General features: G+C 46.0%; 1 protein-coding gene across 1 annotated transcript; it reads left to right on the forward strand.

Annotated features, from left to right (window-relative positions):
* Positions 1 to 5,591: 5,591 nt before the first annotated feature.
* NOX5 (NADPH oxidase 5) lies at positions 5,592 to 20,473 on the forward strand (the record flags this gene model as incomplete). Its single annotated transcript, XM_045546331.1, is given in 11 exon segments — positions 5,592 to 5,607; positions 6,918 to 7,011; positions 7,013 to 7,087; positions 7,290 to 7,396; positions 7,399 to 7,445; positions 8,421 to 8,474; positions 8,477 to 8,681; positions 10,085 to 10,175; positions 17,332 to 17,486; positions 19,152 to 19,312; positions 20,348 to 20,473. Coding segments are annotated over 11 exon segments (1,131 nt in total), but the record flags the coding sequence as incomplete, so codon positions are not given.
* Between the last annotated feature and the right edge of the window lie 3,838 nt (positions 20,474 to 24,311).

Raw genomic sequence — 24,311 nt, forward strand, 5'->3', positions numbered from 1 at the left:
GTTCATAGGAAATGGCCAGGTTATTCCACACCTCACCGTGCATGCGGAGTGTGCATGTCTCTGTGAGTGTATGTAAAAGGCACGTGCCAGGTCAGCAACAAGGACAATCTGACTGCAGCCACGAACCCTGAGCCTTCTATACACGTGTTCCTCAGTGCTGTTGTCTTGACTACCTTCTTCCAGATGCTGGCATGGAAGCCCCTGGCCAGAACAGAACATTGATGGTGATTTAGGGATGATTTTTTAGGATATAGCCATGGACTTCACCCAAAAAGACTGGGCCTTGCTGAACACACCCCAGAGAAAGCTATTCATGGACGTGATCTGGGAAACATCAGTCATCTGACCTCCACAGGTGCCTATCAGCATTCATTTATTAATCAACAAACATCACACGCCCTGCTCCTGGTGGGGGGGAAGATGAGCAGTTGTTCAGTAGGTGTAGAATTTCAGTTTTGCAAGATAAAGATGTTCTAGAGATTTGTTGCACAAGAACATGCATATAGTCGATACTACCGTATACTGCCCCTAAAAATAGGTAATTGGTAAATTTTATGTTATGTGCTTTTTTTTTTACCACAATAAGACAGACCCTTGAAATGATACCTCCATCCATTATTCCTCAATGTACCTCAGGGTTATTATTAATGCAATGGACCAGAGAGAAGCCATGGATCTGACAGGGGTCCAGAACTCATCAGGCAGCTCCTGCCCTCTCCCTAGCATCCGGATGAAAGTTTCACTTACATGATCCATGACCATTCCCCCAGCTCTTCCTTTTGAAGACCATTTCATTCAGAACAAAGAGTGGAAATTTTAGGGTAAAACCAATCAAATAGATCTTTAAGGGGCAGTGTCTCTGCCACGATTGGTGTATGTACATGAGGAATTCTGAAAGTGGAACCCAACTCGTATCTGCAGTATTCTTTCATTCCCTCTGAGATCTCTCTGTTCATGGTGACAAAAGGCTCTTGTCAACAAAACTCTAATTCCAATTCTAGGGAAGAACCACCCCCGACTCAAGATTCTGTGGGATTTTCATGCCCAGTTAACCACAATCCTTTTCTCTTTTAAGGCTAGTTTCATTTTTTCCATGAAAACACAGAAAAAAATAAGACTAGATTCATGTCTATTTCCCTTATCAATGAAGATGTTAGCATCAAATGGTATTTTAAAAGGAGGAGAATGTATGCAACATCATACAAAATGTGTGTTTATTTATCCACGTTTGCATTTATCCATATACTTATTTTACACTAATATAATGGTTAATATACATAATATTATATTCTTCATTTTTCAGTTAATATTATTTTCTGATGGAACCAATTTTATTGCCTGAAGGAGCAATGTTGGAAGGGGCAGGAAAGATTGTATGGAACAGGAAACCCTAGACACAGAGGGGCGGGACAGGGAGCCAAGGGAGGCCAGGTCCCGTGTTGGGCACATTCAGTACACATTTCCTCAGGCCATGGACATGGAGGCCAGGAGAGAAGAAGAGATGGGCTGAGGTGTGCTGGAGAGGAAAGACCCTGAGGTAAAGCAGGGGCCCAGGACACAAAGTGGAGGGTGTAGGAGACAAAAAAAGGGGAAGACAAATTCACCAAATCATTCCTATTTGGGAGGCCCCTGAGGAGAGCCAGGGGCTCAGGTGAGGAAGGACGTGAGCAGAGCACAGGTGAGGCCCCACAGGCAAGTTCAGAGAAGCAGGCACTGGTTTGCGTGTGAAGGGGTCAGCAAGTCCTTCAGCATCCTCAGACGTAAAATGAAAATTAAAACAAACCATATTAGAGAGAGAAAGAGAGAGGTAGGTAAATAAAGATGGATATACATATATTTAGATATCAATATCAATATTTATATTTAAAAATAAATGTAATATAGATGGCTATAGATATATATCATTGGTTTTAGTATATTTTATCTGAACCCAGAAACAAGCCATATATAATATTATATGATATTTAGAAATTGGAGTTAATGCAATAAACTAAGGAAACTAAATAAGCATTACAAATATCATAGAGCAAGAGAGAAAATTATTAATTTGTAAACATCTATGTCATGTTTAGATAGTTTTCTTCCATTTTTCTCATAGTTTTAATTGAGAATAAAGGTTGAATTTTACCAGATGCTTCCTTCAGCATTTATTGACACAATAAGACTATTTTTCTTGTTTGATTTATCGTGAATTATGATAGATGTCTTAATATTGAACCATCCTTATATTACTAGAATAAATCCTTCATGATAAAGGTGGATTATTGTTTTTTTATGTAGACTTCTGGATGTAACTTGGTTTTATTTTAGTCAGAGTTTTGTATCTCTATAAGTTAAACTTGTATAGAATTATCTTTTTTGGATGCTGTCTTCATTGGGTTTCAGTAATGCTAGCTTTGTAAAAGAATTGGGAATCTTACCATCTCTTTCTATTGTTTAAAATGGTTTGACATTGGATTCATCATTCTTTGAAGATTAGATAGAACTCAACTATAAAAACAAGCTGGTCCTGACATTATTTTAAATGATTGGCATTTAACTGCCTTTCTAATTTCTTAAATAATTATTAGTCTGTTGAGATTGTTACCTCTTTTTTAAATTAATTCATTTCTCTAAGTCTACCAAACATTTGCACACAATATTCTCATCTGTTTGTAGCCCCTTCCTTATGGGAGTGCTATTGCCTTTCTCAATATTAACATTGTATATTTGGGTTTTTTCCTCTCTCTCTTTTTTCCTTAATCATGCTTTTCTACTTAGTCTTTTTAAAGAACCAACTTGTTTTTCACTATATTGAGGTATAAGTAATGTACAATTAACTTCATATTTAGAATGAACAATTTGATGAATTTTGAAATACAGTAACCCTCCTTATCTATAGTTTCACTTTCCATGGTTTCAGTTACCCGGGGTCAACCATGGTCCATTATCACATGGATTAATGTAATTATTACATGGAAAGTTCCAGAAATAAACAATTCATAAATTTTAAGTTTCACACTGTTCTGAGTAGCATGATGAAATCTCATGTCCTCTCTTTCTGTCCCACTGGGGACGTGAATCATTCCTTTGTCCAGCAAATCCCTGCTGTACACACTACCCGCCCATTAGTCACTTAGAAGCCCTCTTGGTCATCAGATCAACAGATAACAAGAAGAAGAAGCTGAGTACAGTACACAGTAAGGTATTTGGAGAGAGAGAGAGACCACATTCACATAATTTTTATTTGAGTATATTATTATAATTGCTTTATTTTTTATTAGTTATTGTTAATCTCTTATTGTGACTAATTTATAAATTAAACTATCATTGGTATGGATATATAGGAAAAAAACATAGTATATATAGAGTTTGGTGCTATCCATGGTTTTATGTGTCCACTGGGGTTTTCAGAAAGTATTTACCATGGATAAGGGGGACTACTGTATGTACACATCTGTAAAACCATTGCCATAATAAAAACAAATTTATCATTTTGACTTTTTTGGTTTTCCAGTACCTTAATTTCAGATTTTATATTTAATAATGTATCCTTATATTTGTATATGTGTGTATTTATTTTATTCTTTCCAATTCCTTAAGTGAAAATTAGCTCATTTATTTTTAATCTTTATTTATAAATAAAGTTAATTCTCTTTATTCATAGTAGTTATGTTCTATGAAGTCACTGTAAACACTGAATTAGTGAATTCTAACCCATTCCTCCTAGAAGGAAATACAGGATTAGGTTCCTGTGAGCCTCTGGGCATAATACTTTTGTCAAATGATCAATACATAACCTTGTTTTATGTGTGTCTCTGTTTAAAGACACCTTACTTAATATATATTATCCATTTGTTAACATTGAACTTACGGCCACACACTTAACTCATACCTGAACAAAGCTTATCTAACACACTCATTTTCTTCAGAGGACACATTATAGCCTTTGTTCTCTTAGAAACACTACACAAAGACCATATGGTCCTCTCAATAGATGCAGAAAAAGCATTCAACAAAATTCAACACCCTTTTATAATAAGAATGCTTAACAAAATAGGCATAGAGAGAGCTTACCTAAAAATGATATAAGCCATATATGACAAACCCACAGCCAACATGATACTGAACGGGGAAAAATTGAAAGCATTTTCACTTAGAACTGGAACCAGACAAGGTTGCCCTCTATCACTGCTTCTATTCAACATAGTGCTGGAAGTCCTAGCCACAGCAATCAGACAAGAGAAGGAAATCAAGGGCATCCAAATGGGGGCAGAGGAGGTCAAACTATCTCTCTTTGCTGATGATATGATCTTATATCTAGAAAACCCCAAAGATTCTGCCATGAAACTACAGGAATTGATAAACAAATTCAGCAAAGTCTCAGCTTACAAAATCAATGTACAGAAATCAGTAGCATTCCTATACACCAACAACAGTCAAACTGAGAACCAAATCAAAGACTCAATACCCTTCACAATAGCAACAAAGAAAATAAAGTACCTAGGAATATATTTAACTAAGGAGGTAAAAGACCACTACAGGGCGAACTATAAAACACTGAGGAAGGAAATAGCAGAGGACGTAAACAGGTGGAAAACCATACCATGCTCATGGGTTGGCAGAATCAACGTTGTTAAAATGTCTGTACTACCCAAAGTGATCTACAGATTCAATGCAATCTCTATTAAAATGTTAACATCATTTTTTGCACATGTAGAAAAAATAATTCTACACTTAGTATGGAACCAGAGAAGACCCCATATAGCAAAAGCAATCTTAAGCAAAAAGAACAAATTGGGAGGCATCAATTTACCAGACTTCAAGCTGTACCACAAGGCTATAGTAAATAAAACAGCATGGTACTGGCACAAGAACACAGACATAGACCAACGGAACAGAACTGAGAACTCAGATGTAAAACTATCCTCATATAGCCATCTCATCTTCGACAAAGCAGACAAAAACATACTCTGGGGAAAAGAATCCTTGTTCAATACGTGATGTTGGGAAAACTGGATAGTCACATGTAGAAGACTGAAACAGGATCCACACTTTTCACCTCTCACAAAAATCAACTTACAGTGGATAACAGTCTTAAACCTAAGGCATGAAACTATAAGAATTCTAGAAGAAAATGTTGGAAAAACTCTTACAGAAATTGGCCTAGGCAAAGAATTTATGAAGAAGACCCCAAAGGCAATCACAGCAACAACAAAAATAAATAAATGGGACCTGATCAAATTAAAAAGCTTCTGCACAGCCAAGGAAACTATCACAAGAGCAAACCAACAGCCTACAGAATGGGAGAAAATATTCGCATGTTACACATCTGATAAAGGGCTGATAACTAGAATCTAGATAGAACTCAGGAAAATCAGCAAGAAAAAAATCAAACAACCCTATCAAAAAGTGGCCAAAGGACATGAACAGAAACGTCAAAAAAGATAGACTAATGGCTAACAAGCACAGGAAAAAATGCTCAACATCTCCAATCATCAGGGAAATGCAAATCAAAACCACAATGAGATATCACTTATCTTCAGTGAGAATGGTCTTTATCAAAAAGTCCCAAAACAATAAATGTTGGTGTGGATGTGGAGAGATGGGAACATTCCTACATTGCTGGTAGGACTGCAAACTAGTACAACCTCTGTGCAAAGCAATTTGGAGATACCTCAAAGAGATATAAGTAGAACTACCATTTGATCCAGCAATTCCATTACTAGGCATCTACCCAAAAGAACAAAAGACATTCTATAAAAAAGACACTTGCACTTGAATGTTTATAGCAGCACAATTTACAATTGCAAAGATGTGGAAACAACCCAAGTGCCCATGGCTACATGAGTGGATTAATAAAATGTGGTATATGTAGACCATGGAGTTCTATTCAGCCACAAAAAACAATGGTGATCTAGCGCCTCTTGTATTATCCTGGATAGAGCTGGAGCCCATTCTACTAAGTGAAGTATCCTAAGAATGGAAAAACAAGCACCACATGTACTCCTCATCAAATTGGTATGAACTGATCAACACTTATGTACACATAACAGTAACATTCATCAGGTGTCGGGCAAATGGGAACAGGGAGGAGGGGATGGGTATATTCACACCTGGTGGGTATGGTGAGCACTGTCTGGGGGATGGACACACTTGAAGCTCTGACTCGGATGGGGCAAGGGCAATATACATAATCTAAACATTTGTACCCCCGTAAGATGCTGAAATTTTAAAAAAATTTTAAAAAATTATTACCAGCTTCTTGTTAGAGTGGGTTTTATTGTTAACCTCATAAGGGCTGATGAAGTTCACACCAGGAGTGGGAGACATGTGACTCACCTTCCTGAGCACTTGCTCTTGCATCATTGACATTGCTGTCAATCTGCAGCTTCTGTGTAGGGAATCTTTCCAGCTACCCTTCCTGGGAAGAGTAGTTATAATAGCTTAGTTTAGTTAAAGCCAGGTACTGTAATCTGCAAGTCCACAGACCGGGCACACAAAAATACACTGATAGCACATGAGCAAGCAAGGGAGGGAACCCGTGTTAACCCCTCTGCATTTTGGAAAGCCTCCTCTTCCCCCAAGACGCCTGGAGAACTACACATGGCATGTACCCATCTAACATATGAACTAAATGAGGGCACCATGTCAACCCAGATGTTAAATATTAGGAAAAGCTTGTGTTTCTCCTGTGATAAAAAGTAATACAAGCAGACATTCTGTAACATTCTCTGCCCACCCTATTCTGGAGCCCCTTCTTTGGAGACCCCAGCCATGGACCCAGGGGAGCAGCAAAGGCTTGGGGGCAGGGGGTGGGGCGGGGGCCTGTCCAGGAAGCACAGCCAGCTCCGGAGGATGCAGGGAGACGCGGTGGCGAAAGGACAAGGTGGAGGGAGAGAGACAGTTCGGGGGCTCTGCCACTCTGCCTGGCCAAGTACTGATGCTCAGGCGTTGCTCCACGTGGCTGCAGGCCACGTGGCTGGCTCAGGTCCTGCCACTGGGCCAGAACATCCAGTTCCACCAGCTCATGGAGTGTGGGAGTTGGGCTGTCCCTCGTGAACAACGTGGCCCATGTTGTGAACTTCAGCGAGTGGCCTGGGGGAGTGTTGGGGGGACTGGGCAGCTCCCAGCCTAGAACACGGAGCACAGCCCCTGCGTGTCCTGCCGGCCCAGTGGGCGGAGAACGGGTGCCCGGATAAGCCAGCACTCTGGACAAAAGTCCCTGCCTGCGCGGTATCTAATGGGGTGGGGCAGGGCTCCCAAAGGGAAGGCAGAGTGGGAAGAGCTGGTCTCGTGCTTGTCTCCAGCCTCCAGGCTCAGGCGGAGGTCAGCCCCGTCCAGTTCTGGGAGCTGCTGCTCACCAAGGGGCCTGGCTTTGGCTGGCTGCGCGGCTCGTCCCCGAGGGGCGTCGCTCTCTGCTCGCTTGCTCCAGCTCCTGCGTCTGCACGAGCGGCCACTAGGAGGTGCCCCAGGCCCGTCCCTTTGCCTCTCCCCAGGTGGGGCTCCCACCTTCATTTCCTGCCGGGTCCCCTGTGTTCCAGACCCCAGGAAGGTCCCAGGCGGGCCTGCATATTGTTTGCATGTGATTTGGGTTCTGCCACGGGGCTGTAGTTTATCAGCCAGGTGAAGAGGTTTTGCTAAGGAAGATCCTGCCTTTATGACAGTTTAGCCCTTTGTGCTAATTGGATTAAGTTGGGCTCGGAACAGCAGAGAAAGGGGAAGGAACACTGGCTCACCGGGTTTCAAATCCCCACTCCCCTACTTACTCACTCAGCCTTTCTGAGCCTCAGTTTCCACATGTGTAAAATGGAGATATAATTCTCCACCTTTGACGTTATTTTAGGACGTACATGATAGAATACATGTGAAGCCACTGCCTACATAGCTGGCACATACGTGCTCTGAAAATGTTCCATCTTCACTATCCTCGAGATGCAGGAAGTCACAAAGGATTTGGTTTGGAGACCCTGACTGTCCCCTGGCCTGGCCCCACCATGTTGGAAGTAGACAGACACAGCGCAGCTACCCTGGGCCAGCAGCAAGCCTTTGAAGTGGGAGTCAGCATTCTTGTTCCTTTGACCAATGTCTTCTGCTCTTTTTTCGCCACTCCCAGGAAGCTGTTGCTGTCTTTCCTTTCCTCCTCCTGAGGATGGGTCAGGGGATGGGGACACTGATGCTCATGACCCCTTGGGGGCACTCCACTCTGCCCAGAACGTCCTTGGCAGATGGCTCAGATGTTTGCCTCTGGTATCAGCGATCCCGCCTTACAACCTCCCTTGGCCAAGCCCCCGGAACAGAGAATTAATGAAGCTTCCTAAGCCCAACCTCTTACTCAACCCCGTCCCCAGTAGAGGGTCAAGGCTCTGGGCACTGTCCTGGCTTGGGAGATGGCCCTGAGCCCTGGCTCTGTTCCACCCCTAGCCTATAAGCCCTGGCAGTTTACCCCTCCTCCTTCCCCACGGGTGTCCTATTGGACCCACCCGTCCTACCTCCCCCCATGTGGCTCCTGCTCATCTTGCATGGGCCCAACTTCTGGAAGTGGCTGCTGGTCCCTGGCACCTTGTTCTTTCTGGAGAAGGCCATCAGGCTGCCAGTGTCCCACATGGCAGCCCTGTGCATCATGGAGGTCAATCTCCTCCCCTCCAAGGTACAAGGGGAACCCTCCCCATCTCACCCTGAGGAGCAGGTGGCAGGGTGGAGTGAGTGGATACCTGTCAGCCCCTAAGGAAATAGGAAGAGTGTAGCTGCAGCCCCAGGGCTGTGGAGGAGACAAGCAAAATGCAAGACCGGTCCAGCCCTCTGGGAGCGAGGCTTTAGGAAGAGGAATGACAGGCAGGCAGGACACCACTAAAGGCCAGGACTCAGTAGAGCATTCTCACTCAACTCAGGATATACATTAAGTATCTACAAGGTGGCAGGCCCTGCACTAGGTCACAGAGACACGGAGAGTCTCAGGCACTGTCTGGGGGAGTCAGCCCTTCCATTACAGTACATGGCTATGTTGGGGGGAAAAGAAGTAGCATGTCTGGAGATATTAAATCCTTTGTCTTTGGGAGGTGAGAGAAGCCTTCAAAAGGAGGGAGGAGATGCCGTATCAGGATGTTGAGGAATGCATGGGAGTTTGGTGGATAGACAAGGTGGGGAAGAGTACTGCTGAGAGGAGGAACAGCAGGCTAGGGCACAGCGCTGTGAAAGGGTACACTGTGCTTGGAGGACCACAGGTAAGTTGGCTTAGCTGGAGCTGAGTCACCAGGGAGCAGCTGGAGTGGTAGCAAGGCCTGGTCATGAAGGGCCTCCTGAGCTGGGAGCCCTGCCCCGCGGCCATGGGAGCTCCCGTGCGTGGTGGGAGGACATGTTGTATTAAGCTGGGGCAGTTTCTATTCCAGCTAGATTTCTTTATGGAAGAAGGCTGGGAGGGGACCCTTTGGTAGGCTCTTGTGAATGTGAAGATGGCAGCTGAGAGCACAGGGGCAAGGCCCGCCCCTGAGGCAGTGGCCGGGGGATGGAGGGGGTGCACATCACAGAAAGACTCGAGGTGACTGTGTTTGGGGGTTCGAGGGAGGACAGAGTCCAGGACGTGTCCCAGTCGTCTGAGTGGTGCCATCTATGGAGAAAGGGAAGGCAGGGCAGGGCAGCCCAGCGCTGGACAAGGTGAGCGTGAGGATGTGGGAAGCTGAGCGATGAGAATGGTTTGTGTCTAGGCTCTGGCCTCAGAGAGGCTCGGTTGCATTCATATCCCACGGTTTCCTGCCTGGGGGCCTGGACAAGTTATTTAACCTCTCTGAGCTTCAGCTTCTCATCCATAAGGTGGATAAAAAATAATATCCATTGCATAGTGGCCATTCTGTTCCTTTTCTTGGTAGAGGAGCCTGAACCCTTCTTAAGCTAAGGTTGACCGTCAAGAAGGATCGCAAGTTCTGTGCCAGAGAGATCAGCTGTCCAAGTTCCATGGCCAGGGTTGCTAGTTTGGTCCTGAGGATGGACATTCAAACCAGGACTCAGCGGCTGAGGCCCAGCACCAATCCCTCCAGTGGGACGGGCCTGCTCCCTGTTGCAGGCCAGCTCATACCCCGTTTCCCCTCTCACCCTGTCTCTGGCTCAGACACCATCTGGCTACACATCCGGTCCCAAGGCCAGTGGATAAACAGGTTGTATGACTCCTTCAAGGCATCAGACCCTTGTTCATTCATCCCGTTAGCAAACAGCAATTAAACACAGCACATACTGCTTTCCAGGTTTTTCCCTAGATGCCAGAGACAGAGCAGTAAGTGAAATAGATGCAGTCACTGCTCACCTTCCGGTGGGGAGACAGACAAGGAACAAGCAAAATAGACGTGTAATACACCAGGTGATAATAAATGCTATGAAGAAAAATAAATCAAGAGCAAGGGGTAGTGAAAGGAAAAGTGCGATTTTATTAATAGATAGGATGGCAGTTCACAATAATGAGAAAATGAACATAATCAAAATGCCCAGCAGGGAAGTAGCAAAATAAATTACTGATCATCCTTAGAATAGTAAGTCACCTCAAAAAAGATTACGGGAATTTAAATGTGTTAACGTGGAAAGCTAGTCAAGATGTGGTAAGTGGAAAAGGCAGGTTGCAAAGTAGTATGTTCCATTTGTATAAAAGAATATGTGTGTGTGTGTGTGTGTGTGTGTGTGTGTGTGTTAGAAACAAGTCTGGAAGGGCACAGAGAAAAGGTTTAGGGTAGTTACATGGTCTGATACTTTCTTCACTTTATTGTGTAATCATTCCTAACATCTGGATTTTTAAAACTAGCATTTATAGATTTTATGATTGAAATAATAGAGCAATTTCTGTTTCGAAACAAAGCAGGGTTTGCGGTTCCAGCCCCTCCATCCCTGCACCGCAGCACAGGGTGTGGTGGCCTCTGACAAGGGTGTGTTGTGGAGTTGACATCCTACAGGCCCCAGGGAGCTGCGTGGCCAGGGGACAAGGCCTGGCCTACGGGAAGTCAGAGGGAGGGACTCAGCACGAGCACGGTGGGGGCCGCTTCCAAGCGGGGGATGTTCCTATAAGACTGAGGGGCTGGGGCTGGAGGCCGGAGGGTGGACTGCTTTGCCTTCCCAGGGACAGTGGGTCCGTGGAACCCAGAGGAGAGGCCCTAAGGGCCACACATCACCTGGGTGTTTCTGCAGCGGGTCACCTGCCTACCGCCTTCCTAACTTCTGCACATTCAGCCCACCGGTAATATTTTCAGCTTAATCTTTCTCTTACATCCCACCATTACTTTCAACCTCATTGTATTTCAAAAGGACTATCTAGATTCTTATCTCTGATGGAAAACCCACATCACGTGCCATAATTGGAGGACAGTTCTGAAAGTAAAAACAACGACAGTCACGTTAATATTAAATTCTTGCTAGAAGGTTCTGCCTGCGAAGGCTGTGAGCCGGGCTGTACTCCGCCACTCCCTCTCCTTCTTTCCCACGTTGTTAAAAGGAAGGAGGGGTGGGAAGGCGGGTGGGAAGACAGGTGGTACAGAGGTGTTAAAGTCCATTGCCCAGAATGAAAGCCTCCGCTGTTGCCATCAGAGGATTAAGGACAATTGAAAGGAGAGCGGCTCTCTCGCAGGGAACCTTCCAGACCTCCCCGAGGAGTCCATGCCCAGCACTAGGGGAACAGCCTGGTCAGCGCCAGACAAAGAAGCCACACGGCATGTTGTGACGACACCAGGCAGGCATCAGGGGACCCAGGCTCTACCTGACGCCCGAGAGAACACAAGCAAGTCCTTCCCATGCCTTCAGGCCCTGCTCCTCTCTCGCGGGCAGATGGATGGGCCCCCACGGCTGAGAAGGCTGCTCCTAGCCCGCCTCCTGCACCAGCGGGAAATGCCACAGGCCCCTTTGGCATTGACTGGGACGTGTCTGCCTGACTGTGCCACGCCCTGCAGCCTGCTCCCTGCCCCGGGGTCGCACCGTCAGCAACCCCACAGCAGAGGCCCTGGAGGGAGCCAAGGGACACCCGGCCTCTCAGCCTGGAGCAGCTGGGCAGCGCTTCAGAGAGAAGTAGCGACTTCAAATGAGCCGGACAAGGCGGTGGGCGCCGAAGGAATCTGCCAGCTGGGGAAGAGGAAAAGCGTGTTCTAGGCCGAGGGAAAAGAATGTTCCAGGGCAGGAGGTGTGGCTGGAGCTGACAGATGAGTGGGGATGAATGTTCTCTGGTCACGCTTTGAAAGTGACTTGTATTAGACATGGAGCCATTGTGGAATTTTCAGGAATTTTGCGTGCTGGTTATTAAACACGGTGCTATGGTGGGAGCCGTGGTGGCAGTATTCACTCCACAGAAATGGAGAGATTCTAATAATCGAGGCTTTTGTTTTTTTACCCCGAAGGAGTCAATTTACCAGCACAGCATGGATGTTCTCTCTGAAAAAGGCTCCGTGTTCCCTGACTGGTTTGGGCAGAAAACACAATTCCCTTTTTGTACAGTTGCTCAGACTGGTGAGGGCTAGGGAGCTTCTAAGAAGTGCCTAACACCGCCCATTCCCGGAGACCCGTAACTCTCTACCCTCCCCCCTGCAGATCTGAGATGTCCTCCGAGAACCACCGATTCTGTAACATAAAGGGAAGAGGCTCCAGGGGGTGGACACGACCAAGAAGTCCTGCCCCCACCAGAAGCAATGAAGCCTTTGCCTTTGGGGAGGCAGGTCCTCTCCCCACGGAACCAACGTGCATTGCCCTTCCAGCACACGGACGTCTTCACCAACCAGGAAGCTCCACTGAGCTCTGGCACCCAGAGTTTTTATGGAGTTTCATTATGCAGACATAATTGATTGACTCATTGGCCACATGACTGAACTCAATCTTCAGGCCACCTACCAGCAGTGGGCCTGACTCAAAGCCCCAACCCTCTAATCACATTGTAAGTGACCAGCCTCCTGGTGACCAGCCTCCTTCCTAAGTCATCTCATTTCTTAGCATAAACTCAGGTGTGATCCAAGGGGCTCATGCATAACAAAGACACCCCTAATAGTTCAGAAATTCTGAAGATTTAGAGTCTCCCTTCCTCCCAAGAACCAGAGACAGAGGTTAGTCACATTCTCCATTATACAACAAAATTGGGTATACATTAAGGATCTTTATGTGTTCTTGATGAACTAACTACCTTATAGTTAGCTATAGTTGGGACATTATATAATGTCCTTCTTTATCCCTGATAATATTCCTCCTTCTGAAGTCTATTTTTTCCTGATATCAGTAGAACCACTCAAGCTTTTAAAAATTTAGTTATGTCATAGTATTTCTTTTTCCATCCTTTTAACCAATCTGCATTTTTATTTTTAACGTGAGTTTCTTATAAACAACCTATAGCTGAGTCTTTCTTTTTTAAAATCCAATCTGATCATCTTTGCTTTTTAACTAGAGTTTTTACCGCATTACATTTAACATAATTAATAAGATTGGGTTCAAATCTGCCATCTTGTTTTCTGTTTGTCCCATCTCTTCTTTGTTCTTTCCCTCTTTTCCTTCCTACTTTAGGATTAATTACGTAGTTTTTTATAATACCATGTTACCTCTGTTACTGGATTATTAACTATACTTAATTGTTTTATTTTATTATTTAAGTAGTTGCTCTAGCACTTGTAATACTCATCTTTAGCATATGATAGTCTATCTTCAAATACTGTCATCTTACTTCTTGTACAGGATAAGACCCTTACCACAGTGTACTTCTATACTTCCCATGTCTTGTCCTTTGTGCCTGTGTTGTCATACATTTTACTTCTACATATGTTATAAACCCCACAGTGCAATTTTTTTTGCCTTAATCATTTTAAAAGAGATTTAAAATCAGAAAAATACATCTTTTGTATTTATACACAAATTTACTATTTCTGGGCTCCTTTCCATTTTTGTGCATAGATTTAGATTTCCATCTGGTATAATTTTCCTTCTGCTTAGAGAACTTCCTTTATCATTTCTTGTAGAACAGGTCTGCTGGTGGTAGATTCTGATAGCTTTTGTTTGTTTGTAAAAGTTTTTATATCACCTTGATTTTTGAAAGATATTGTCACCAGTTGATTTTTTTTCTTTCATTACTTTAAAGATGTCTCTCCATTGTCTTGTGACTTGCATAGTTTCTGACAAGAGGGTTGTTGTCATTATCTTTGTTCCTCTGCACACAGTGTATCTCTGTTTATCTCACCACTTTTACTTTTTTATCTTTGTCGCTTGTTTTCAGCAATTTTCTTATGATGTACCTTGGTGTGGTTTTCTTTATGTTTCTTGTACTTGGAGTTAGTTGAACTTCTTGGCTATATGGGATCATAGTTTTCACCAAATTTAGAAAAATATCAGCCATGTTTTCTTTACATATTTTTTTTCTGTTTCCTTTTCCCCTTCCTGTCACTTTAATTACACTGATACTATCCCACAGGTCACAGAGACGCTGTTCTCTCTCTCCCCCCCCCATATATATACACACACACATATATATAAAACATATACATATATATACACACACATATTTCCTCTTCATTATGGGTAGTTTCTATTGCTATGTCTTCAGGTTCACTAATCTTTTCTTCTGTAGTACCTTATCTACCATTCCCATCCTAATCAAAATTTTAGTAGGTTTTTTAAAAATAGATATTGACAAACTGATTCTAAAATTTATATGGAAAACCAAAGGACTTAGAATAGCTGTTAATTCTATCCAATATATGTTTTATTTCTGTTATTGTATTTTTTTTCCTCTAGAAGTTCTGTTTGGGTCTCCTTTATGTATTCAATTTCCTTTCTCATCATATTTGTTTTGTTTTGTTTTTCTTTGATGTTCTTGATAACATTTACAATAATTATTTCCACATTTTTGTCCATTAAATCCATCATTCTGTCATTTCTGGGTCTGTTTCTAATTACTAATTTTCTCCTGGTTAAGTCATACTCTCTGGCTTCTTTACATGCCTGGTCATTTTTTATCTGATGCCAGATGTTATGAATATTATGTTGTTGTATTCTGGATTTTGTGGTATTTCTTTAAATAGTACTGTACTTTGTTCTGGCACATAGTTATTTAGGCCTCTATGGATCCTTTTGAGGCTCACTTTTAACTTTTGTTAGGGTAAATCTGGAGCAGCCATTAGTATGGGGTTAAGTTAGTGTACTATGGTGATACATTTCTGAGGACTCTACCTAATGCCCTGTATATTGCAAGATTTATTCACTCTTCATGGGAAGACAAACTATCCCCAGCTGCTTGAGCTCCAGGTATTACTCATCCTAGTTTTTCTGGTAATTTTCTTTCACATGTGTACAGATTAGTATTCAGCCAAAGACTCAGGGGAAACTTTATCTTGATTTCCAGATTTAATGGGTTTATTTCTTCTCTTCCTCTCTCCTCCTCTCCCTCCCTTCCTCTCTCTCTTTTCTTCCTTTCCCTCCCTCTCTCTCTTCAGTTTTCTTTTCCAGTATTGTACCTAGCAAATTCTACCTGTCTTGGCATCTCCGCATCCCAACTTCTGTCTCCTTACTTCAGTGAGACTGGCATCAGGCAATGAGGGGAAGAGTTGTAGGGCTCACTTTATCTATTTCCCTTCTCTGCAATTATAGTCCTGCATGACCTGCTGACCAATGTCTGGAAACCATTGTTTCACATATTTTGTCCATTTTTCTAGTTGTTTAAGATGGGAGGGTAAATATGGCTCCTTCTACTGCAACGCACATTTGTAATATACATAGTCTGTTAGTAGAGGCAAACGTGGATAAACACATACATTTTTACTGGGGATGAATACTTGACATTTTTTCTGATGAGGGGGCAACCAAAAGGTTCAGACAATGATCTAAAATAAAGACTCAACACCTCAGCATGTATGAAATCTTTCACTGTTTAGTCCCTTCTTTTATACTTTCATCAAAAATGAACGTTTGAATGTTCTCTCCCCAGCCCCTGCAAAATCTCCCTCCCCACCACCCATGTGTCAGATCCTACATTTTTTACTAACCATTTACTGTCGTCATTATTAGGTATGATAAAATGTTTCTCTGGGTTACATCATAGTCTTCATGAGACATCTTTGTGGAGTACTGAGGTTTTGCACTGTGTTTTAAAGTTAATGTCATTATTTTGTTTTGCTTTACTTATAAAATAACCTATACAAAAGGAGAAGTATCTTTAGATATGTTTCTAACTTTAAGAGAATTAGTATAGTTTTTTTAGATTGGTTGAGTTCGTTGGAACTAGATCTTATTTGGCTGTTTAATTATCACAAGGTTGTCATGAGTAAATTTAAATTCCCCTATGATATACACAGTGTATAAGTTCAAGTGATCAAACACAGTTTTCTACAAGAAACTATTCAAACAGATGCAGGTTACTATAACAAACATTGAAAGCCTTTAAGTTCAAGTCAACAACCTTTGGAAGATAACGATTAAAGCTCAGAACATTACAGTAAAGCTCCTTGCCCTTTCTTGTAAATAACGATTACAGCAAATATTTGTATAGCATTGACTTTTTTTCTAAATGCTGTTATATTAATTAATGTATATTAATTCATTAGAAACTCAATTTTATGATGACAAGCTAGAGGAAAAGTTTAGATTTAATTTAAATTTTCTAGTTACTGGTACATAAATATTTGCTATTTGCTTCTTCCTAATCCGTGTAAACAAAGGGTAACAGCCAGCCCAGTGCTTTGCATTCTCAAAGCCACTTGAGTCAACAACTTTATTACATCAAATTTCTTTCAAGTTTTCTCATTAACTGCAGCTGAAACTTGTGGCCTCTGATTTCAACTTTAATTATACATCAAGGTTTGAATGAAAGACTTGGTGGTTTATAGTTTTTAATTTCTATAGCTTAAACTTCAATTATTTTGTTTGACTTTGAATCCTTATTCTATACTCAATAGCTATAGAACCTTGAACAGTCTATCTTAATAGCTATAGAACTTAACTACTTTGCCTCAAAAACTGTTATCAGAAAAATCACCTGAAAACTATGGATACAGTCCCACCTCATGGGACTGTCATGAGGATGAATCATCTGTAGAGGACTCAAACAGTGACTGGAGCTTAACAATTGCTCAATAAATTTAGTAGTAGTGGTGGTAATGGTAGTAGTAGTAGTAATAGTAACTGCTCAGTAAATTTAGTAGCAGTAGAAGTATTAGTAGTAATAACTGCTCAATAAAAGTAGTAGTATTTAATGGCTATATAATAAATAACATAGTTAGTGCTTATGCCATACATTATTTAACCAAACTCCTACTACTGGATGTTTCATTTATTCCTGATTCTCCACTATCATAACAAAAACCCTGAAATTACTATATTTGTGCATGTGGTTTTTTTCCTTCCTTCGTATGATTTTCTTAGGAGGGTGTCCCAGGAATGGGACGACTGTCTCAAACACAACCGCGTGGGAGCCACACTGGGCATCCTCCGCAGGCCCTTTTTCTTCTCCCTCCCACCGTGGTGTCGCCTCCTGTCTCCTCTCATCCCTCTCCGGGGTAGGGTGACTCCAGGGGCGGGTAAGGAGGGGCAGGGTCCTCTCAGGTGCTGTCCCTCACAGCACATCTCCCTCCCACCCCACCCAGCGCCACCAAGAGTGATATGTGATATGAAATGTGCTGTCTCTCTTAAGGCCATTTGTATTTTAACAGTGGCTGAGACCTTAGGCCAAATGAAAAATGAGCTTATGGTGAAGCAATAGAGAGCAAGTTGGGCTGACATAAATCTTTTAGCGTGGTTGGGGCGAGAGGGAGAGGAGGAGGGTGACGAGACTGTCAGCTCAGGAACGCCCCTGCCCGCATCCCACATCAGGCCCTGCCACCTCTGGCTTGCACCCGTGTACCTGTCCAAGGCAGTGCTTGCCAATCCTTCTCCCTTCATGGCACACATAGAACATGGTAACACTTGTATGTCACAACCGGGTAAATGAGAGAACCTGCTGGAACACAGAGGTGCCTATAGGGAACGCCACCTACCCTGAGGGCTGTAGGATCAGTGTCTGGCAGACCAATACTGTTGCAGCTTAATGGGGGTCCTTGGTGCCAGTCTCTTCCCGTCTCTTTAGCCCTCAGACTCCCCTTCCTACCATGCTGTTTTCATCATGCCTGCTCTGCTGAGCCCCCCTCCACCTTCCCCTATGTCCTAGCTGGGCACCCGAGACCCTGGCCTCAGTGTTTCCAGCCGCATCTCCTGCTCCCATCTCAGGAGCCTCTGCTGCAGCCGGGCAGTCACACCCTGCCCTGTGAACATCTGGTTTGTTCCAGCCTCTCGCCTTTTGCTTGTGATGTTCCTCCTTAGCATGCCTTCCCTCCACCTCCCCTTTGAATCTTGTCCCGCTTCCAAGACATAACCCAGTCCCCAGCCCTTCTTTACGTATCAATAGCTGCTTTCTGGTCCATTCCCTCAGTCCTTGACTCTTTGTTCTAAGTCACCTTTCCGTGTGTGCTTGGCTTGTGTCCCTAGCCAGCCTGAGAGCAGACACCACAAGGCGTGGAAGGGCATGAGCTCTGGACAAAGCCCGAGGACTGCCTTGCTCACTGCCCTGGGATTCATTTCTCCTTCTGTAAATATGAGGTCTAACTCCTGGAGTGATTGTGAGGCCCACATTAAAGGGTGGATATAAAGTAACTCATGCATGCCATGCACATAGTAGGCCCAGCTCAAGCGATGAGCCTTCCTTCCTTTCTTTTTTTTTTTTTTTTTTGAGACAGAGTCTCGCTTTGTTGCCCGGGCTAGAGTGAGTGCCGTGGCGTGAGCCTAGCTCACAGCAACCTCAAACTCCCGGGCTTAAGCGATCCTACTGCCTCAGCCTCCCATGCCCGGCTAATTTTTTCTATGTATATATTTTTTAGCTGTCCATATAGTTTCTTTCTATTTTTAGTAGAGACGGGGTCTCGCTCTTGCTCAGGCTGGTCTCGAACTCCTGAGCTCAAACAATCCGCCTGCCTCGGCCTCCCAAGTGCTAGGATTACAGGCGTGAGCCACCGCGCCAGGCCAGGCCTTCCTTCCTTTCTAACAGTACTGACCACACAGCAGGTCCAGGCAAACATGGTTGGCTGAAGGTGCAAGTTCCAAGACATCCTGGTCTCCCTGCAAGCCCCTAGGTGAGATAGCGGCTGGCACCCTGTCCTGTCCCCATCATGGGCACTAGCAACCCTCAGAGCCACCATCTCCTCCTACCCCAGGCTGCTTCCTGGAGCTGCACATGTACATGCCATCTTCACTGGGCAAGAATGACATGAAGGCTATTGGCCTGCAGATGGCCCATGATCTCCTGGCCAAGAAGAAGGACTTGATCACAGGGCTTCAGATGAGCACCCAGCCTGGGCAGCCTGACTGGAGCAGGGTAAGGCCGCTGGAGCCCCACAGCCTGCAGGGACTGGTGACACCGAGAGCCGGAGGTGGTGGCAGGGAGGCCAGGGCCTAACAGGGGCAAAGTATGAGGTCAGCATCCAGAGTCCAGATGGGACCTCAGAGCAGGAAGGCAGGGGGCCTACATTCTGGCTCCATCATTAGCGTACTTTGTTTCAGAATTAGCCTCAGTTTCCCCATTTGTCCAGAGAGGAAGTTAGTCTATATGACCTCAAAGGCCCCTCCAGCCTTGACTACCTATGAATGAGCGTTAGAAGGCCCAAGTGGACAGGGTTGGGGAAACATGAAGTCTGAAGCCCATAGACACAAAATCGTTTGCAGTCTTTCTATTTTATTTCTCAGATTGGTTTATGGTTACTTTTCTTCCCTACACACTACCAGTCAGGCATACAGTTTGCAGCAAGAGGCCCAGAAGGCGCTGCTTTCAAAAGTGCTGCCGATGGCCCAGGCCTAGGTCATGGCAGCTGGGGAGGGGCTGTCAGCGGTGCTTGGGCATCAGAGAGGACTTTCAGCAAAAGGCAATTTATAAGCGGAATTTGGGGTGGAATACTGTGCTCGCTGGGGGGAAAAGACTGACTTCGGGAAAGAGATATTTAAGTCATAGCACGTGGCCAGCCCAAGGGCTACCACAAAGTTCAGCATGTCCCTGGGGCTCCCGGAGCGCCTAGCGCACATCTTTGCCATCACACTGCAACGAGGCATCTGTTTTAGTGTGTGTCTCTCCCACAGAGGCAGACCTGTGAGTGGAGGGCCCAGGTCTTGTTTCTATCTGGTCCTGGGCCCCTACCTGGGGGTCTGCGTCATGTTGCAAATTGAGCAAATTTAATCAAATGGCAGAGATGGACTCTGCTCTGAAGCCCAGCAGCTGTGCCATGAAATTCCTCATGTAAAATGGGGACCCTCATCACTGCCGACCCACTATGTTGTTGCCTCCATGTGGGTGAGTCGCAAGAGGGCCAGCAGCCCCACCTGTCCTCCCTCTGTTTTTCCTCAACCCCGCTTACTCCAGGTGTTCCAGAAAGTGGCCACGGAGGAGGGCAAGGTGTAGCTCTTCTGCGGCTCCCCAGCTCCGGTTGAGGTGCTGCGGGGCCACTACTAGCTGTTCAGCTTCAGATCCTTCCAAGAGAACTTCTAGCCACATGTCTGTGAGCTCTGCCCCAACTGCACACCGCGGGTTTGCTCCATCTCATTGGTGCAAGTGCCCGCATGAGACCCAGCCTCAGACACCCCACCCAGCAGGACAGAGCCCAGGGACCCCTACACAGAGAATAGGAGGCCCTAGGGCAGATGAACTTCCTCCAGCACCCGGGGAAAGGCAGTGCCTCATCCAGCTGCTGGACACCTGGGCTTGCTGTGAAGCTGGAGACCAGAGGCTAGCGGCTGGAGGCTGGAATGAGGGAGTTGCAGCACTGGGGGCAAGGGGCCTCTCAGGGTAGCCAAGAGTTTTCCGGGAAAGCCTCCCCCTGCAATCATGGACCCAGACCTGCCCAATCATCCCAGTCACTTGGGAGCTTTTTCACTCAGCATCATGTTGTAAAATTTTTCTAACATGCAGAAAGTGACAAGAATTGCACAGTGAACAGTGTTACCCACCTTCTAGATTCCTCAGCTGACACGTTGCTCTGTTTGCTTTATCCCATCTTATCCATCAGTCCCTGCCTCTATCCGTCGTTGATTTCTCTTGTTTTCCTGATGCATTTCCAGGTAAGGTACAGACATCAGCACACCTTGCCCCTTGGAGGAGCTTTCTAGAAATGCAGATTCCTCAGTCCCACTGCCAGATGATCTGGGGATGGAAACTGGAATGTGTATTTGCCCCAAATCCCTCCCCAGAGGGAGGGATAAACAGCGTATACCCCCTCCCTGCGTCTTCACCTCTGTCCCAGGGTGTTCTCCATGCCCCTCGGCTCTACATGTTGGCCCGTCTCTTCTCTCCCTGCACTGAGCCGCTGGGGAATAGGACAGAGACAGCTTCTGTGTGTGCCTCTCGCTTGGGGTCATGGCAAGGCCGAGTGCCTGGGAGTCAGGCAGGCTGGAACCGGCTGCTCAGCTCAGCCACACCCCGACTGTGTGGCCCTGGCAACCTCCCACGTCAGTTTCTTCATCTGCGACACGAGCTGATGCCAGCCCTCGGTCACAGTCGTTGTGAGGGTGAAGGAGACACAAGGGTGAGTGCTCAAGACGTTCATCTCCCACCCCATGCATCTGGTGGCCGCCCCAGGCTTTTGTGTCCTTGCATCATGGTCTCCCCATCTCTGTGTTCCAGCCTCTGCCTGCATCTGTCTGTGTCCGGGCAGGAGTGGATGCGAAGACAGCAAAGGCTCTCGGAACACACCATGAGGAGGAGCAGCACCGGCAGAGGCCTCTGCCCTCGGCCTGAGCCAGGCATTTCCATCTGCCCCACATCACAAGCCCCTGGGAACCCTACGTTTCCTGGGAATCTCCCACCTTACAGTCAGTCTTGCTAAGTTCTCTTCTTGACAGTGGCAGCCCTTCCCCAAGGCTGCCATCTGGGAGTGGGATTTAGGTGTTTTCTTTTCTTTTTGAGACGGGGGTCTCACTCTTGCTCAGACTGGTCTTGAACTCCTTAGCTCAAACGATCCGCCCACCTTGGCCTCCCAGAGTGCTAGGATTACAGGCGTGAGTCACTGCACCGGGCGGATTTGGGCGTTTTCTAATGGGCTTGTAGTTGGTGCCTTTCTTCTCCGTGGGTTGGAAGTCCATGGGGCGTGTGTGTGTGTGTGTGTGTGTGTGTGTGTGTGTAGGGGGGAGTAAGGAGGCTGGGTCATAACCATGGTGATGACGTCCCTTCCCTAAGGTGGGGCTGGGGTGCAGCAGATGAGGGGTGCGCGCAGGAGATGAGCAAGTGGGCGGATGGAGGAAGCCTGTGGAAGGCAATGAAACAAAGGCAGGGGTGGGAAAGTTCTCTTGGAAAAGAAGCAGTAGAAAGGGGGAGGGGGTGGGTAAAACACACTGAAGACTGGGAGAGACAAAGAGCAGGTGAGGATGTCACATTTAAGATTCTGGGTGGAGCAGGAGGAAGAATACCAAGAGTGGGACCCGGTCGTCAGCCCTATAGTGGCGGAGGCAGCTGTCATCAGCAGGGGTGGGCAGGAGAAGGGGACTCGCTCACAGCGAGCCTCGTCTCCTGGGCTGGGGTCGGCGGCACTGGCAAACTTTGTGCTGGGGGCCTTCCATGCCTGGGGTGGGCCCACAGCTCACTGGGAGGACTCAGACCTGGAGTTTCACTAGCCTGAGGTCACACAGTCTTGGAACCCATGTCCTTCCATTGAGTCTGTGATCGTCCCTCTCCGTCCGGCCTGGGAAGCCTCGGGCAGGACCCTGTCACTACCTAGAGCACAGAAGTAAATTCACAAGGGTGTCCTGACTTAGGGCTGAGGTCTGTAAAGAGGATATACCAAAGTCATTTGGAAACATGGCAGGATCTGTTTAGTACAGGAGTTCATACGCGTGCGCGCGTGCACACACACACACACACACACACACACACGCACATCACCATTTTGCATTTTGTCCGGTCTCTGTCCACACCACCATAACACACTCGAGCCCCGCCCTCAGTCCTTTGCTCTCTCATAACAGATTTCCACCAGCCTCCCACTCATGTATGTAAAAAACCAGCTGTTCGTTTCGAATTGTATATATTTTATATTAGGCAGTGGGTAGGAGCAGGGGGAAGAACTTGAATCTAAGATTCTGAAATCCATTAACGCCCACGTTTGACTTAACATGCCTGTGTCCTAAGGTTTTCTCTCTAGACAGCTTCCTGTTACCCACGAGAGGGCGCTGCAGAATCAGGGATCTCGGGAGGGTGTGTTTCGCAGGGAAGCAAGACCAGCTCCTGAGTGGCAGTGAATCAAAGGGAAGGGGCTTGGGAAGACCGCACCCCACTCCAGTGCTCCCCACTTAAGCTACACCTCGAGCCTCAGCCTTGGCAGAACTGTGACACCAAGAGAGTTCATTTGCAAGATCAGAGTTACTCTGGCTGCCGGTCCCTCATGCCCCCACACATACGCATCCCTCCCTCCTCGTACCAGTGTCCAACTCTGGGCTTCCCTCTTTTCTCCTTGCAACAGAATGTCCATCTGCAAGGTCAAGTTGAGTCGAACAGACCTGGCTGGGGGAGAGTCCATCAGTCCAGGCTCTGCCCTCAGTGGACAGGATCAAACGTGTGTACAGCACGCTCACTCTGTCCGTTGGATACTTCCCAGATGTCCAGATGGGCGCCATCCTGCCATCAACCAGAAACAAACGCATCCTTATGGCTGGCTGACTTTTCTCCTTCCACCAGATGTTGGCGATGCTGCAGACACATCACACATCTGGGCCCCAGACAGATAAGGCTGACAGCCACAAAGAGAAGAGAGAAGGATCACAGGCTAACTGCAGATAAGGCACAGATCATCAGTGTGTTTGCCTGTCCTCCCCCGCCAAGCTGTGAGCTCCCCAGGTCAGGCCCTGAGATCTGGCACAGAGTGGGGGTAACAGGCCTGCCCCCCTGGATGTGGTTCCACCAGGGCAAGGGGCTACTTGCATGGAATTATCCTTGGAAAGAGTCCCCCGCATCTAACTGTCATTTGCAGTCTGAGGAACAAAAGCGGAAACACAAGCCCACTCTGCCAGACTCTATAGCACCGCTCTGCCCTGAGGACAGCTCTGACAGAGACAGCAGGCATTCACAACACAAACGATTAGGCAGGGCCCGCCCAGACGTGCTGCACAAATGCGGTCTATTAATACACTGAGGGCCGAGGGGCGTGTGTGGGAGGGGAGGCGTGGGCAATGTGGGGAAGTGTCACCAGCCTAGCAGACAAGGTCGAGGTAGGGAGGGATTAGAGACACAGCCGGGACTAGTTCTGGACAGACACCTTGGAGGTGCATGGTGGAAAAGCCATTGCCCCTAGAAGTCAGGGCACGGAGCTCTGCATTCACCCCGCCCCAGTGAGCTGTCT

The sequence above is a fragment of the Lemur catta genome, chromosome 1 (genome assembly GCF_020740605.2).
Source record: "Lemur catta isolate mLemCat1 chromosome 1, mLemCat1.pri, whole genome shotgun sequence".
NCBI classification, from domain to species: domain Eukaryota; kingdom Metazoa; phylum Chordata; class Mammalia; order Primates; family Lemuridae; genus Lemur; species Lemur catta.